This window comes from Gymnodraco acuticeps, unplaced genomic scaffold, assembly GCF_902827175.1.
Source record: "Gymnodraco acuticeps unplaced genomic scaffold, fGymAcu1.1, whole genome shotgun sequence".
Classification (NCBI taxonomy): domain Eukaryota; kingdom Metazoa; phylum Chordata; class Actinopteri; order Perciformes; family Bathydraconidae; genus Gymnodraco; species Gymnodraco acuticeps.
This window is the reverse complement of record NW_022992341.1, coordinates 371,276-386,739: the sequence shown is the minus strand read 5'-3', so window position 1 is coordinate 386,739 and position 15,464 is coordinate 371,276. Positions and strand designations below refer to the sequence as shown.

General features: G+C 41.0%; 1 protein-coding gene across 5 annotated transcripts in view; it reads right to left on the bottom strand.

Annotated features, from left to right (window-relative positions):
• The window catches only part of LOC117541525 (A-kinase anchor protein 13-like), a gene marked incomplete at its 3' end in the record, with an annotated part of 76,556 nt that overhangs the window by 31,190 nt on the left and 29,902 nt on the right, over positions 1 to 15,464 (bottom strand). For all 5 annotated transcript variants that reach the window (XM_034208712.1, XM_034208711.1, XM_034208710.1 and 2 more), the window contains 1 exon segment: positions 12,286 to 12,329. In XM_034208712.1, coding sequence (XP_034064603.1) covers positions 12,286 to 12,318 — 33 coding nt within the window.

Genomic DNA, 15,464 nt, shown 5'->3' with positions numbered 1-15,464 from the left:
CAGATTTTACGGGATTCTTGTTTAAATCTCGTCAGGTAAAACATTAGAAAGTCAGCGTTAGTTGTTTTTTTAAGTCAATAATTATTATGCTGCAGGTAAGATGTGTGTCTCGGTTCATTTGGAGTTTTCCAGCCTTATCATTGTTAACTGCATATATATTAAAATATCCACATATTTATTCTTCTATTTCTAATGCTTGTATACATATTTTGATTTAATTTAATTCTAATCAAATGCTTCAAATCAAGCCAATGTCCCTGTTTGTATAAATATCTTTGATATCATTTATATTATCTTTTTTATTTCACATTTTTACTTTGTTTAAATACATATTTTCATAATATATTATTTTACATTTGTGTTTTAAATTCCAATGTTATTCATATATTATTTATTTTGTATTTTAAAATTAAGTAACTATCACAAAACCCAATTTTCCCACGGGATAAACAAAGTATTTCTGATTCTATTTCTGATTGTAAAAAACAAGAGAATGGTCAGGTCTAGCAAAATGGGGCTGAGGCTTTTCAAGCTTAGAAACCATTAGGGTTCCTAGAAACCACTTGCACTCAATCAATGTATATTTACTAGGGCTGTCAAGTTAACGCAAAAAAAAATTAACGCCACTAATTATTTTAACATAATAACATATATTTAAACATTTGCATAAAGCATATTTGTCCACTCATATGATAAGAGTCTTAAAAACTTGAAAAATATTCCTCTAAGGTGCAAAAATGTGCGATTAATTTGCAATTAATCGCGATTAAATATTTTAATCGACTGACAGCCCTAATATTTATATATGTTCCTCAACTGTATTGTGTGAATGCAAAACTCATCCCACTTCATCTTCCCAGTGCTGCCATCTTTTCTCCAACATGAACACCTGTCCAGTGAAGGTTAAAGCTTTTAGTGTCTCTACTTTAAAGAGTCCTCTCCTGCTGATGTTCAGGTGTATATCAGTATGTAGTGTCTCTACTTTAAAGTGTCCTCTCCTGTTGATGTTCAGGTGTATATCAGTATGTAGTGTCTCTACTTTAAAGAGTCCTCTCCTGCTGATCTTCAGGTGTATATGTATGTAGTGTCTCTACTTTAAAGAGTCCTCTCCTGCTGATCTTCAGGTGTATATGTATGTAGTGTCTCTACTTTAAAGAGTCCTCTCCTGCTGATCTTCAGGTGTATATGTATGTAGTGTCTCTACTTTAAAGAGTCCTCTCCTGCTGATGTTCAGGTGTATATCAGTATGTTGTGTCTCTACTTTAAAGAGTCCTCTCCTGCTGATGTTCAGGTGTATATCAGTATCTAGTGTCTCTACTTTAAAGAGTCCTCTCCTGCTGATGTTCAGGTGTATATCAGTATGTAGTGTCTCTACTTTAAAGAGTCCTCTCCTGCTGATGTTCAGGTGTATATCAGTATGTAGTGTATCTACTTTAAAGAGTCCTCTCCTGCTGATGTTCAGGTGTATATCAGTATGTAGTGTCTCTACTTTAAAGAGTACTCTCCTGCTGATGTTCAGGTGTATATCAGTATGTAGTGTCTCTACTTTAAAGAGTCCTCTCCTGCTGATGTTCAGGTGTATATCAGTATATAGTGTCTCTACTTTAAAGAGTCCTCTCCTGCTGATGTTCAGGTGTATATCAGTATGTAGTGTCTCTACTTTAAAGAGTCCTCTCCTGCTGATGTTCAGGTGTATATCAGCATGTAGTGTCTCTACTTTAAAGAGTCCTCTCCTGCTAATGTTCAGGTGTATATCAGTATGTAGTGTATCTACTTTAAAGAGTCCTCTCCTGCTGATGTTCAGGTGTATATCAGTATGTAGTGTATCTACTTTAAAGAGTCCTCTCCTGCTGATGTTCAGGTGTATATCAGTATGTAGTGTCTCTACTTTAAAGAGTCCTCTCCTGCTGATGTTCAGGTGTATATCAGTATGTAGTGTCTCTACTTTAAAGAGTCCTCTCCTGCTCATGTTCAGGTGTATATCAGTATGTAGTGTCTCTACTTTAAAGAGTCCTCTCCTGCTGATGTTCAGGTGTATATCAGTATGTAGTGTCTCTACTTTAAAGAGTCCTCTCCTGCTGATGTTCAGGTGTATATCAGTATGTAGTGTCTCTACTTTAAAGAGTCCTCTCCTGCTGATGTTCAGGTGTATATCAGTATGTAGTGTCTCTACTTTAAAGAGTCCTCTCCTGCTGATGTTCAGGTGTATATCAGTATGTAGTGTCTCTACTTTAAAGAGTCCTCTCCTGCTGATGTTCAGGTGTATATCAGTAGGTAGTGTCTCTACTTTAAAGAGTCCTCTCCTGCTGATGTTCAGGTGTATATCAGTATGTAGTGTCTCTACTTTAAAGAGTCCTCTCCTGCTGATGTTCAGGTGTATTTCAGTATGTAGTGTCTCTACTTTAAAGAGTCCTCTCCTGCTGATGTTCAGGTGTATATCAGTATGTAGTGTCTCTACTTTAAAGAGTCCTCTGCTGCTGATGTTCAGGTGTATATCAGTATGTAGTGTCTCTACTTTAAAGAGTCCTCTCCTGCTGATGTTCAGGTGTATATCAGTAGGTAGTGTCTCTACTTTAAAGAGTCCTCTCCTGCTGATGTTCAGGTGTATATCAGTATGTAGTGTCTCTACTTTAAAGAGTCCTCTCCTGCTGATGTTCAGGTGTATATCAGTATGTAGTGTCTCTACTTTAAAGAGTCCTCTCCTGCTGATGTTCAGGTGTATATCAGTATGTAAAGGTTCTTCCTCCTTCTCTTATAGAGATGTAGCCTCGGGGGCCCTTTTCCACTGAGGTGTTTTCAGGGTCAGTTTGGAGCCGATGTCGACCAGTTTTTCGTGTGTCCAAACTGCTCTGAAACACCAAGAGCTGCATAAACTACAAGCTTGATCTGCGTGAGTAACATTACACAGAGAGAGTAGAAGTTGTTGCAGAAGCATTCACAAAGAGATTGAAAAGTTGACGACCACACACATCATTTAGATATAATGTAAACAGTGACCTCCTGACCTGGCTCCTAGGGATTTTTAAGAACTTAAGAACATCCATAACATTCATCTGTTTGCAAATTATTTATCTATACATCCTATTCCATTTACGTGTATACTCTTCTTGCAATTGTATTTGTATTTACTTGCACATCTCAAAACATTCTCTTGCACTATTTGATATCTATTTATGTCACTATTTGTATTGGTTTTATTAGTTTTATGTCCTATATATATTCATGTTGCTCTGTTTGAGGAGCCTGTGACTTCAGTTGTTCATTGCCATATCTACACTGTAGCTAATGTGCACATGACCAAGAAGCCTTGAAACTTGACTCCAGACGAGAAGATAGTTCAGGCTGGAGTTTTGCAGCCAAAAGCTCAAATGGCTTCTTGCACTAAGATAAGATGGACTTTTATTAATCCCTCGTGGGGAAATAGTTTCTCTGCATTTGACCCATCCTAGTGTTAGGAGCAGTGTGCTGCCATTTTGAACGGCGCCCGGGGAGCAGTGTGGGGAACGGTGCCTTGCTCAGGGACACCTCGGTAGCACTTGGTCTTGCCGGGACTTGAACTGGTGACCTTCCAGTTGCCAAGCCAAGTCCCTATCGCCTTGAATCTTGAATGGCTCACGTGAAATCACCACAATCTGCCACTGGCCTGGAAATGCTCCGGTGGTAAAGGGGGGGTAGTCTCAGGTCCTTGGAACTCAGAGAGGGATTTTAATATCAGCGAGGCTAACCAGCAGCCTTGGGATTTGTTTCTGTTTGGCTGCAGCTGAGCAATGTGAGTGGGAAATGTGTTCAAGGCGACCAAATAGTCCAGATGCTACGAAGGAGGGACATAACCTTCAGAGAGCCGAGACCAAACACTGCAGCGTTAGAGAGGAGATGTGTGTGACACTCTCTCCATTAAAAACTCATCTCTCATCATATCAATCTGCTGCTTTTGGCTCATTAGCTGCTCAAATGTGTTTGAAGGCACTACAGCAGTATCTCAATATGTCAAAATGCACATCCATCCATTATCAATAACATCATATACAACTATTCTTTGGAAGTTATGAACGTTTCTACTTCATTTGTTGTTTTTATTCACAGGATATAAGACTATATATTAAACTCCTGATCTCTGTGAAGAGGGTTAAAAACTCATCTCTTATCCTCGGCACTGAAGGTTTGGTGGCTCTGAATGGTCTGGTGCCTCGGTGGATTTGTGAACTGGCACTCTGTGATTTCATGAAAATGATTTAATGTGAAAGTAAGTTTCACATTTACAGAAGACATCAAAAGGAGAACATTTAGATTCTTGGCAAATCACGTAATATCAATCTGCTGCTCTTGGCTCATTAGCTGCTAAAATGTGTTTGAAGGCAGTATCTCAATTTGTCAAAATGAACATCCATCCATTATTACATTACATTGCATTTAGCTGACGCTTTTATCCAAAGCGACTTACAATAAGTGCGTTCGACCAACAAGATACAACCTTGAAGAAAACAGAATCATATAAGTACATCAGGCTTCATAGAGCAAAAACATTTCAAGTGCTACTCAACTGGCTTTAGATAAGCCAGTCCTTTATTAGTATATAAGTGCTTTGTTAATAGTTCTAACGCTCGAAGTGGAGTCGAAAGAGATGAGTTTTCAGTTTGCGCCGGAAGGTGTGTAAGCTATCTGCTGTCCTGATGTCAATGGGGAGCTCATTCCACCATCCTGGAGCCAGGACAGCAAACCCACGTGTTTTCGCCGATGGGAACTTGGGTCCCCCTCGCAGTGCGGATGCAGCGAGCCGTTTGGCTGATGCAGAGCGTAGTGCACGCGCTGGGGTGTACGGTTTAACCATGTCCTGGATGTAGGAAGGGCCAGATCCATTCGCAGCATGGTAAGCAAGTACCAGTGTCTTGAAGTGGATTCTAGCAGTTACCGGAAGCCAGTGAAGGGAGCGGAGGAGCGGAGTGGTGTGGGAAAATTTAGGAAGGTTGAAGACCAGACACTATCCATAACATCATATGCAACTATTCTTTGGAAGTTATGAAATAGCTTCTACTTAATTTGTTGTTTTTATTCACAGGATATGAGACCGTTAAACTCCTGATCTCTGTGAAGAGGGCTAAAAGCTCATCTCTTATCCTCGGTACTGATTGGATATGAAGGTTTGGTGCCTCGGTGGATTTGTGAACTGCCACTCTGTGATTTCATGAAAATGTTTCAATATGAAAGTAAGTTTCACATTTACTGAAGACATCAAAAGGAGAAGATTTAGATTTTTTAGATTGCGTAATATCAAGATGCTGCTAAAATGTCTTTGAAGGCAGTATCTCAATTTGTCAAAATGAACATCCATCCATCACATAACATCATGTGCAACTATTTTTTAGAACTGACGTTATGAAATAGTTTCTACATAACTTCTCCTGGTTATTTCTTCACAGGATATAAGACCTATAAGCTCCTGCTCTCTGTGAAGAGTCACAATACACTTGTGTTCATATTTGTACACAAACATTTGTGATACAATATAATCACAATATGCAGTCACTATTCTTTCTTTACTTGTATCTTGTTCTAATTTTACGCACACGTGTATTTTCCCTGCAACTTACTTGAACCCTGTTGTGTATTGTATTTATGTTTTAGTTTATCGTATGTTTCAGACAGAAGACTTCCACTGCCAAGACTACGCTGTGTCTATTGTGCGTACGACACATAACACCCTTGAACCCTCCTCAGTTTTGATTGCTTGTAACCAATTTTCCATCTCTGGATTTCGGTGGTATTTGAAAAGAAAGAGAGAGAGTAAAGAGTGGGATGGACTATCAGTAGAATAAGATCATTGTTGGTCCTTTTAGAAAGACAATGTGTAGGCGGGGGTTTGGAGGAGGAACAAAAGCTGTGAGGAAACACAGCTGCACTCAGCAACCTTTGGGAATCATGCAAACACACAAGCGCTGCGGAGCTGAACATCTGCACACGTGTGTAAATATATTTAACATGTTCATACAAATGCTCAACTTTTTACTGTGACATCTTGTTTCAATAGTTACTTTATCACTTGCTGAATTTGTATTATATGTTGTCTTTATTTGTACCTTGTGTGAATCCTTTGTTTTCACTCTGACCCTGTTGCTGCTATAAACGCCTGATTTCCCCAAGGGGATAAATAAAGTTCCATCTTATCTCATCGTATGTTAAAGGTCTCCTATTATGCTATTTTTAGGCATATATCACAGGTCTCAGATATATAGAAATATATTTAAAAAAACCTCTCTGATTGGCTGAAACCCCAAACAGATCATTGCAGCATTACCCATAATCCCCTCTGCCCTGTTTCCAAAGTGCTGATTCTCTGTCTGTTACTTTACAAAATAAGGAGCCCCTCTGTTGCGGCTTTCACACCAGCGCGTTTCCCATTCTCGCTCCGTGCTAGAGCTTTTCTGGTTCAGCTCCGGTTTCCCTTTTCTGCTCCCGCTCTGTTCACACCGCACAGAGCCGGGGTGGTGCTGCGTCATTGCCTCATCGTTTACGTGCCAAACCGCGCGGAAATCCCTCACATCGACAACAACAACAATGGCTGATTGTATTGAAGCGCTGTTCGCTTTGGTTATCCTCTTACGAAACGAAATGGAAGGCATCGGACGACTTTACTTGGAACGTTACAAACATCACATGCGAAATTCAAGACTTCTTTGCGGTCTTCAGGAGGTTGATCCCGCCCATGCCCCTGCCCCCCGCCCCTGCCTCGACGTAAGAGAGACGTAAGCGGCGCCGCCTCTTAGCTCCGGAATCTTGCTTGCTAGACAGACAATTTTTTGGAGCTGGAAACTAACCGGATTCCGGAGCTAAGAGGCGGCGCCGCTGCGGTGTGAAGAGGAACAAAACGGTACTTTTCAGGCTCTAGCTCCGAGCCGGAGCTGAAAACGCGTTGGTGTGAAAGGGGCATAAGAGATATTTGGTTACAAAGAACTCAATGGTACTCTAGGAGGAGATTCAGGTGATAAGGGGAGGGGGGTTACCTTGGTTGCTGATTGGCTAATGGTTACACAAGACAAAACATCGTTATGACATCATAAAGTGGCCAAAACCTGATCAGCTCATTTTCAGACAGGTTTTTATAGAAATGGATCAAAAAGAGAGAGAATCTTTGTTCCTGAAACTTTCAGAGTCTCTTTCCACAGAGGGGACACATGTTGATGTAGAAGAGACATGAAGAAGAGGAGGGGACACATGTTGATGTAGAAGAGACATGAAGAAGAGGGGACACATGTTGATGTAGAAGAGACATGAAGAAGAGGGGACACATGTTGATGTAGAAGAGACATGAAGAAGAGGGGACACATGTTGATGTAGAAGAGACATGAAGAAGAGGGGACACATGTTGATGTAGAAGAGACATGAAGAAGAGGGGACACATGTTGATGTAGAAGAGACATGAAGAAGAGGGGACACATGTTGATGTAGAAGAGACATGAAGAAGAGGGGACACATGTTGATGTAGAAGAGACATGAAGAAGAGGGGACACATGTTGATGTAGAAGAGACATGAAGAAGAGGGGACACATGTTGATGTAGAAGAGACATGAAGAAGAGGGGACACATGTTGATGTAGAAGAGACATGAAGAAGAGGGGACACATGTTGATGTAAAAGAGACATGAAGAAGAGGGGACACATGTTGATGTAGAAGAGACATGAAGAAGAGGGGACACATGTTGATGTAGAAGAGACATGAAGAAGAGGGGACACATGTTGATGTAGAAGAGACATGAAGAAGAGGGGACACATGTTGATGTAGAAGAGACATGGAGAAGAGGGGACACATGTTGATGTAGAAGAGACATGAAGAAGAGGGGACACATGTTGATGTAGAAGAGACATGAAGAAGAGGGGACACATGTTGATGTAGAAGAGACATGAAGAAGAGGGGACACATGTTGATGTAGAAGAGACATGAAGAAGAGGGGACACATGTTGATGTAGAAGAGACATGAAGAAGAGGGGACACATGTTGATGTAGAAGAGACATGAAGAAGAGGGGACACATGTTGATGTAGAAGAGACATGAAGAAGAGGGGACACGTGTTGATGTAGAAGAGACATGAAGAAGAGGGGACACATGTTGATGTAGAAGAGACATGAAGAAGAGGGGACACATGTTGATGTAGAATAGACATGAAGAAGAGGGGACACATGTTGATGTAGAAGAGACATGAAGAAGAGGGGACACATGTTGATGTAGAAGAGACATGAAGAAGAGGGGACACATGTTGATGTAGAAGAGACATGAAGAAGAGGGGACACATGTTGATATAGAATAGACATGAAGAAGAGGGGACACATGTTGATGTAGAAGAGACATGAAGAAGAGGGGACACATGTTGATGTAGAAGAGACATGAAGAAGAGGGGACACATGTTGATGTAGAATAGACATGAAGAAGAGGGGACACATGTTGATGTAGAAGAGACATGAAGAAGAGGGGACACATGTTGATGTAGAATAGACATGAAGAAGAGGGGACACATGTTGATGTAGAAGAGACATGAAGAAGAGGGGACACATGTTGATGTAGAAGAGACATGAAGAAGAGGGGACACATGTTGATGTAGAAGAGACATGAAGAAGAGGGGACACATGTTGATGTAGAATAGACATGAAGAAGAGGGGACACATGTTGATGTAGAAGAGACATGAAGAAGAGGGGACACGTGTTGATGTAGAAGAGACATGAAGAAGAGGGGACACGTGTTGATGTAGAAGAGACATGAAGAAGAGGGGACACGTTGTTGATGTAGAAGTGACATGAAGAAGAGGGGACACGTGTTGATGTAGAAGAGACATGAAGAAGAGGGGACACATGTTGATGTAGGACATTGATGACATGAAGAAGAGGGGACACATGTTGATGTAGAAGAGACATGAAGAAGAGGGGACACATGTTGATGTAGAAGAGACATGAAGAAGAGGGGACACATGTTGATGTAGAAGAGACGTGAAGAAGAGGGGACACATGTTGATGTAGAAGAGACATGAAGAAGAGGGGACACATGTTGATGTAGAAGAGACATGAAGAAGAGGGGACACATGTTGATGTAGAAGAGACATTGAAGAAGAGGGGACACATGTTGATGAAGAAGAGACATGAAGAAGAGGGGACACATGTTGATGTAGAAGAGACATGAAGAAGAGGGGACACGTGTTGATGTAGAAGAGACATGAAGAAGAGGGGACACATGTTGATGTAGAAGAGACATGGAGAAGAGGGGACACATGTTGATGTAGAAGAGACATGAAGAAGAGGGGACACATGTTGATGTAGAGGAGACATGAAGAAGAGGGGACACATGTTGATGTAGAAGAGACATGAAGAAGAGGGGACACATGTTGATGTAGAAGAGACATGAAGAAGAGGGGACACGTGTTGATGTAGAAGAGACATGAAGAAGAGGGGACACATGTTGATGTAGAAGAGACATGGAGAAGAGGGGACACATGTTGATGTAGAAGAGACATGAAGAAGAGGGGACACATGTTGATGTAGAAGAGACATGGAGAAGAGGGGACACATGTTGATGTAGAAGAGACATGAAGAAGAGGGGACACATGTTGATGTAGAAGAGACGTGAAGAAGAGGGGACACATGTTGATGTAGAAGAGACATGAAGAAGAGGGGACACATGTTGATGTAGAAGAGACGTGAAGAAGAGGGGACACATGTTGATGTAGAAGAGACATGGAGAAGAGGGGACACATGTTGATGTAGAAGAGACATGAAGAAGAGGGGACACATGTTGATGTAGAAGAGACATGAAGAAGAGGGGACACATGTTGATGTAGAAGAGACGTGAAGAAGAGGGGACACATGTTGATGTAGAGGAGACATGAAGAAGAGGGGACACATGTTGATGTAGAAGAGACGTGAAGAAGAGGGGACACATGTTGATGTAGAAGAGACATGAACACGTGGATTTTGCTTAATAGGGGACCTTTAATAAAACATAAAATGCAAAACAAATCCTCTCATGTCTGATATAATTCAGAGGTTTTTTTAGAGCCAAATGGATGTCTTTCAGCCTCACCGTATGACTGTGCTCTCTGCTGGTAATAAGTGCTTAACAAAGTGACATGCTGGGGTATTGACCTGCTAATCATGGCGTGTTCAGCAGGGAACAGGCAACGATTAAGCAACATCAAAGGAACAGCTGGAGGCCGGCAGCCCAGCCCCCTCTTCTTACATTTAAATATGAGTGAAGCTTCACATCCTGCAACCGTAACACTCTGCAGGTAGGGCGGTGTTTCTCACACAATCAAACTGTAATGAATTCTCACCAAAGCTACTTTTAATGATGGAACTCATTATGCAGTTTAAATTGATGTTGATCCCCTTGGCTGGAGTCTTCACTAGAGACAGCACAATGAGGGACTTTGCTCCACTTCAACACCCAAACTAATTTCAAGACTTCCCATGGCATCCACTGACTATTTATCTCATCATGAGTTACTCTAAAGATAGATTTCATAGCTTTAACTCGAAAATAAATAAAACGAATTAGGCCCTTCACCATAACTACTTGGACAATATTTTGTACCAGGAATTATTGTATTTTTATGCTGCTGATATTATGATAATCTTTACCAGAGACGACACAATAGGTGCTTTCACACCAAGTACTTTGCCGTACTTAGTTCATGAGAACTCTTTAGTTCTCCTGAACTAAGTACAGATTGCGTTCACACCGGAATAAATCCCTGAGGGAGGATTAGGCAAATGAAGCCGCTGACGTCACTTCTTCTTCTTCTGCTTTGGGTTTACTGGCAGGCCGCAAACAACTTCACGGTGTATCCTGCCACCCGAAGTCCCCGGCCGGAAGTCCCCGGAGTTGCGGACTGGCTTCAGTAGAAGCTGCTGGGACTCCCAGCAGCTCTCTAAATTGAATGTATTATTTATTTATGTACATATTCCCTATCATGTCTTTTTTAAGTCCCATTTATTGTTTTTATTGTTTTTATAGTGTCTTGTTGTTTTTATATTGTCTTGTTGTTGCGTGTTGGCACCTTGAGTTTATTGTAATTTCGTTGTACCTGTTCAATGACAAAATTAAAGATCTATCTATCTATAAGCCTTGTTGCGTGGAAATCCATCCATCCATCCATCTTCTCCCGCTTATCCTTGGTCGGGTCGCGGAGGTAGCAGTTCCAGCAGAGAGCCCCAAACTTTCTTTCCCCTGGCGACATCAACCAGCTCTGACTGGGGGATCCCAAGGCGCTCCCAGGCCAGCGAAGAGATATAATCCCTCCACCTGGTCCAAGGTCTACCCCTTGGTCTCTTCCCAGCTGGACGTGCCTGGAACACCTCCCTAGGGAGGCGCCCAGGTGGCATCCTAACTAGGTGCCCGAACCACCTCAACTGGCTCCTTTCGACGCGAAGGAGGAGCGGCTCAACTCCGAGTCCCTCCCTGATGACCGAACTTCTCACCTTATCCCTAAGGGAGACACCAGCCACCCTGCGGAGAAAACCCATCTCGGCCGCTTGTATCCGCGATCTCGTTCTTTCGGTCATGCGTGGAAATCGCTTAATAAAAATAAAAATAATAAGCCCTTTCACCATAACTACCACGACTACTTGGACAATATGTTGTACCAGGAATTATTGTATTGTTATGCATAATGAAAATATAATAATGCATGATGATCCGTTCAAAAGATAAATACATTTTAATACTTAAAAATATTCAAACCTTGGATATAATGAAACAAGAATAAAAAATATATAATTGGAAAAAATATTTAAGAAAATAATAACAACCAAAACCAAACGGTTAACAAAAACGGTGCGATGTCTACACAATGCCTATTCTTATATCAGTAAGGTATTTATATTATATACAGTATATCATTTCAGACACAAAGGACCACAAAACTCAAGGGAGATTACGTTTGTGTGATAGAGATTCTGCAATGTTTTTAGTGTTTGTTGATTGTTATGTAAGGACCACAGATGGAAATGAGAAATCAGCTCAAATCTGGCATAATTCATATATTTTCTGAGATCAATGTATTTGTGTGCACGATCCTTGTTGAAATAAATACAATAATACCAAAAGATAAAGCGATTAAGATTTACATTGCATTTCTACGGTATAGAAGGTTTAGGGGTTGCACACACTCCTGAGCAGAGGTTTAACTATGTACAGTGAACCGTGTGTGTGTGTGTGTGTGTGTGTGTGTGTGTGTGTGTGTGTGTGTGTGTGTGTGAGGCATTCAGAGACACAATGTGACACAGATTATATGTTGTGCTACTTACATAGAGAGGAGCTTGCTGTGGATTGAGTTTCATGTCCCTGGACACTGGAACGACAAGAGACAATCAGAGGTTATAGCTTTGAGGTTTGTTAATATACTGTAAACAGAGGTGGGAAGTAGTGGAGTAACACCTAGCAACACTGAGCTAGCTAATATGCTAACCAGCCAATCATCTTTGAGTAGATGCACGCTCTCTTCTGCACAGGGATAAGGTTGCCGGATGTTGTTTGGTTAGATGACAAACATTTCCTAAACTAAAGGGTTTTTTTAACATGTTTTTTGGCGCTTCTGAACACCCCAAGTCGAGTGAAATCTAGTTGCATTACATTAAAGAGCAAGCAGATATTTCTACATCCCATATGACCAAAATAATCAACATTGATTTAGCTCTACGGGTAAGATCACCTAGCACAGGGTATCTGCAGGAATCCTGAAGTCAAATGTAAAACCTTTTTTAAGACCCTTCCCATACATTTTAAGACCTCATCACCACTTGGAGTTCTAACCGGTTACCTTGGCGACACACTTCACCTCACATTGACTGTATACAGTATTGATTGTCCTTCCTCCTTATCTTCCAACCATTTGGACGCAAACTTGCATTTCCCCATAACGATGTTGCTTAGCAACCGGCGTAAACGGACCTTCGCGCTATCAAGCAGTGAGCGTGCGATGTCCTGTTCAGATGACGTCAAACCCAACGGGATGCCATCAATAAACTACACAGAATCACACTACACACCTACGCCATGATTACATTCAGGCAGACTGTAGAATACAACCTCTTTGGACCATTTAGATACTTATTGAAAACAAGCTACAAAATGTAATACCTTGGAAAATGCAGTTTAATACTTTTTAAATTCTTAATTTTCACTAAATTGATTCATCAATTTGTAATACTTTTTAAGACCCCGCGGACACCCTGTAGCATCGCTGAGCTAGCTAATGTGCTAACCAGCCAATCATCAATAAGGTTGCCGGATGTTGTTTGTTTAAAGGACAAACAATTACATTACAATGTTTTTAAATGTGTTTTTGGCGCTTCTGAACACCCCAAGTCGAGTTAAGTCTAGTTGCATTACATTAAACAGCAAGCAGATATTTCTACATCCCATAACTCTGCATTGATTTAGCTCTACAGGTAAGAGGGAAAGTATGCATTAAGGATTTTGGGCTGAACTGTCTCCTTCATAACGTTTATTTGTGCTCAATGTTTATTTATCTCCAGACATGAAGTCAAATTAGCATTCATAGTAAGTCATTCTGGCTTTCTAACAAACACAAGTCCAATATTGACTGTCCTTCAAGCTCTGTGAAATATAAAAAGTGTGAAATGAGCCAGGGTTGTGTTTTGCTGGAGTAAAAAAAAACCTGCAAACAAATTGCTTTAGATAACACTGGGCATGATGGCTTTTGGTTGTTCACATCAGCTCTAGCAGTATCAGAAGATTGTTGCTGACAAGGTGACAGTTAAGCTTGACCCTGGCAGTTTTCCCAACACTTTGTGGGAGGTTTATAGTGCATGAACAGACCCACATTGAGTCATACGGGAACACACACACACACTCATCATCCAACCAAAACGGCCAAGTCTCCATTTGTGCTCGTTTATTCAAAGCAAAGACAAACTACTTGTGTCTCATCCTTACCGAGCAAACAGTAACGATGAGTTACAGCACCAAAACACATTACTTTGATTCTGATTCATTGGCTCAGGTTCACGTTTGATTCTCTACTTCAAGTCTGGGACGCAGAGCTGTTTTCTTGGCACAAGGTCAGCAGCAGTGGGTGTGTAATAATATCCAAGAAAACATATTACAGCGATAGACTCGAGAACGAAGGGATTGGAAACCTTTTCGTTGCACTTTCTTGAGACGATGTTGGCCTTTCGTTCATTCATCAATAAGTCAAGGGACTGGTCGACTTCGAGAGCACGTATTATTCGCCGCTATTTGAAGACAATTGACTTTTGTTTGCCTTTCCCAGCTGGCACCAAAACAAGTCTTTGCTTCAGCACATTAATCACATGAAGCCCTCAGAGACAAAAGGCCGGGACCTAATGAGTTCAGCAGAAAACACCAAAAGTGTCAATGTTGGACTCGACAAATCAACGAGACCATTCACTCTGCAACCCAATCCAGACATGTTTCTTCTTCTCTGCTGAATAAATAGGCCCGGTCAGAATTAAGCGCATCAGGTTAGAGGATAATCAGTAGCTCTAATAATACTCTGGAGCTTAATCCTCTTGCCTTAAGTGCCCAGAGACCAGCTTCAATACAACATGCACGTCTTGGACTGATAAGACTCTCGCATGATGTCTCCAGCAGGCTCATCTGTTCCTTTATGTTTGAATAAGACATTTGTTAGTTTTCTCTTTATTAATATTCGTAAGTGTTTCTATTGAGAGAGCGGTGAGGCCTGCGCTACCCTTGGTGTCGCACACTGCTCGAAATGTAGGCAGAAAATTCAAATTATTTCAACCTTTTAGTTTCCTTAAGAAGGAAATGTGTATGAAACAGACATTTATAGTGAGAGCCATTATCATAAGACTATAATTGACTCCCTAAATCTCCTGATTAAGCAGTTCTGCGTTTGAAGTACAAATTATTTCAACTTTGTCCTGATAACCGCTGCCCTTTCAACCCAAAACCAATCAGATAACAGAATAGAATAGAAGAATAGAATTCCTTTATTGTCATCGCACCAGGTACAACGACATTTTAAAAAGCAATCCTCACAGTTAGTGCTGCGTACCGGTACGCCGAACCGGTACTGGACTTGTAAAAAGTTTCGGTTCAAGTCCGGTTAAAACCGGAACGTCGGGAACCGGTACTTGGACTCGCAAAAAAACTAGCACTTACATATATTCTGGTGTCTGTGGTTATTTAAACATTCCCTGATAAACGTTATTCAGCGTCAATAAATGAGTGCTAATCCCAGTGTGCTCAGTGTACAACATCACATGTCATTTCACCTTCGATTCACGGTTTGAAAACGTAGCATTTCGCCACATGCTAATGCTAACCGGAAGTGAAGAATTTTCAGAATAAAAGTATTAAGTTAATAGTGTGAACTTCCGGTCTTTTCAGAATAAAACTGATTTAAATTAAATAGTGTATTTAATTCAAAATTACGCCATATCAACATTGATTTTAATTTCTAACAGTATGTATGTAC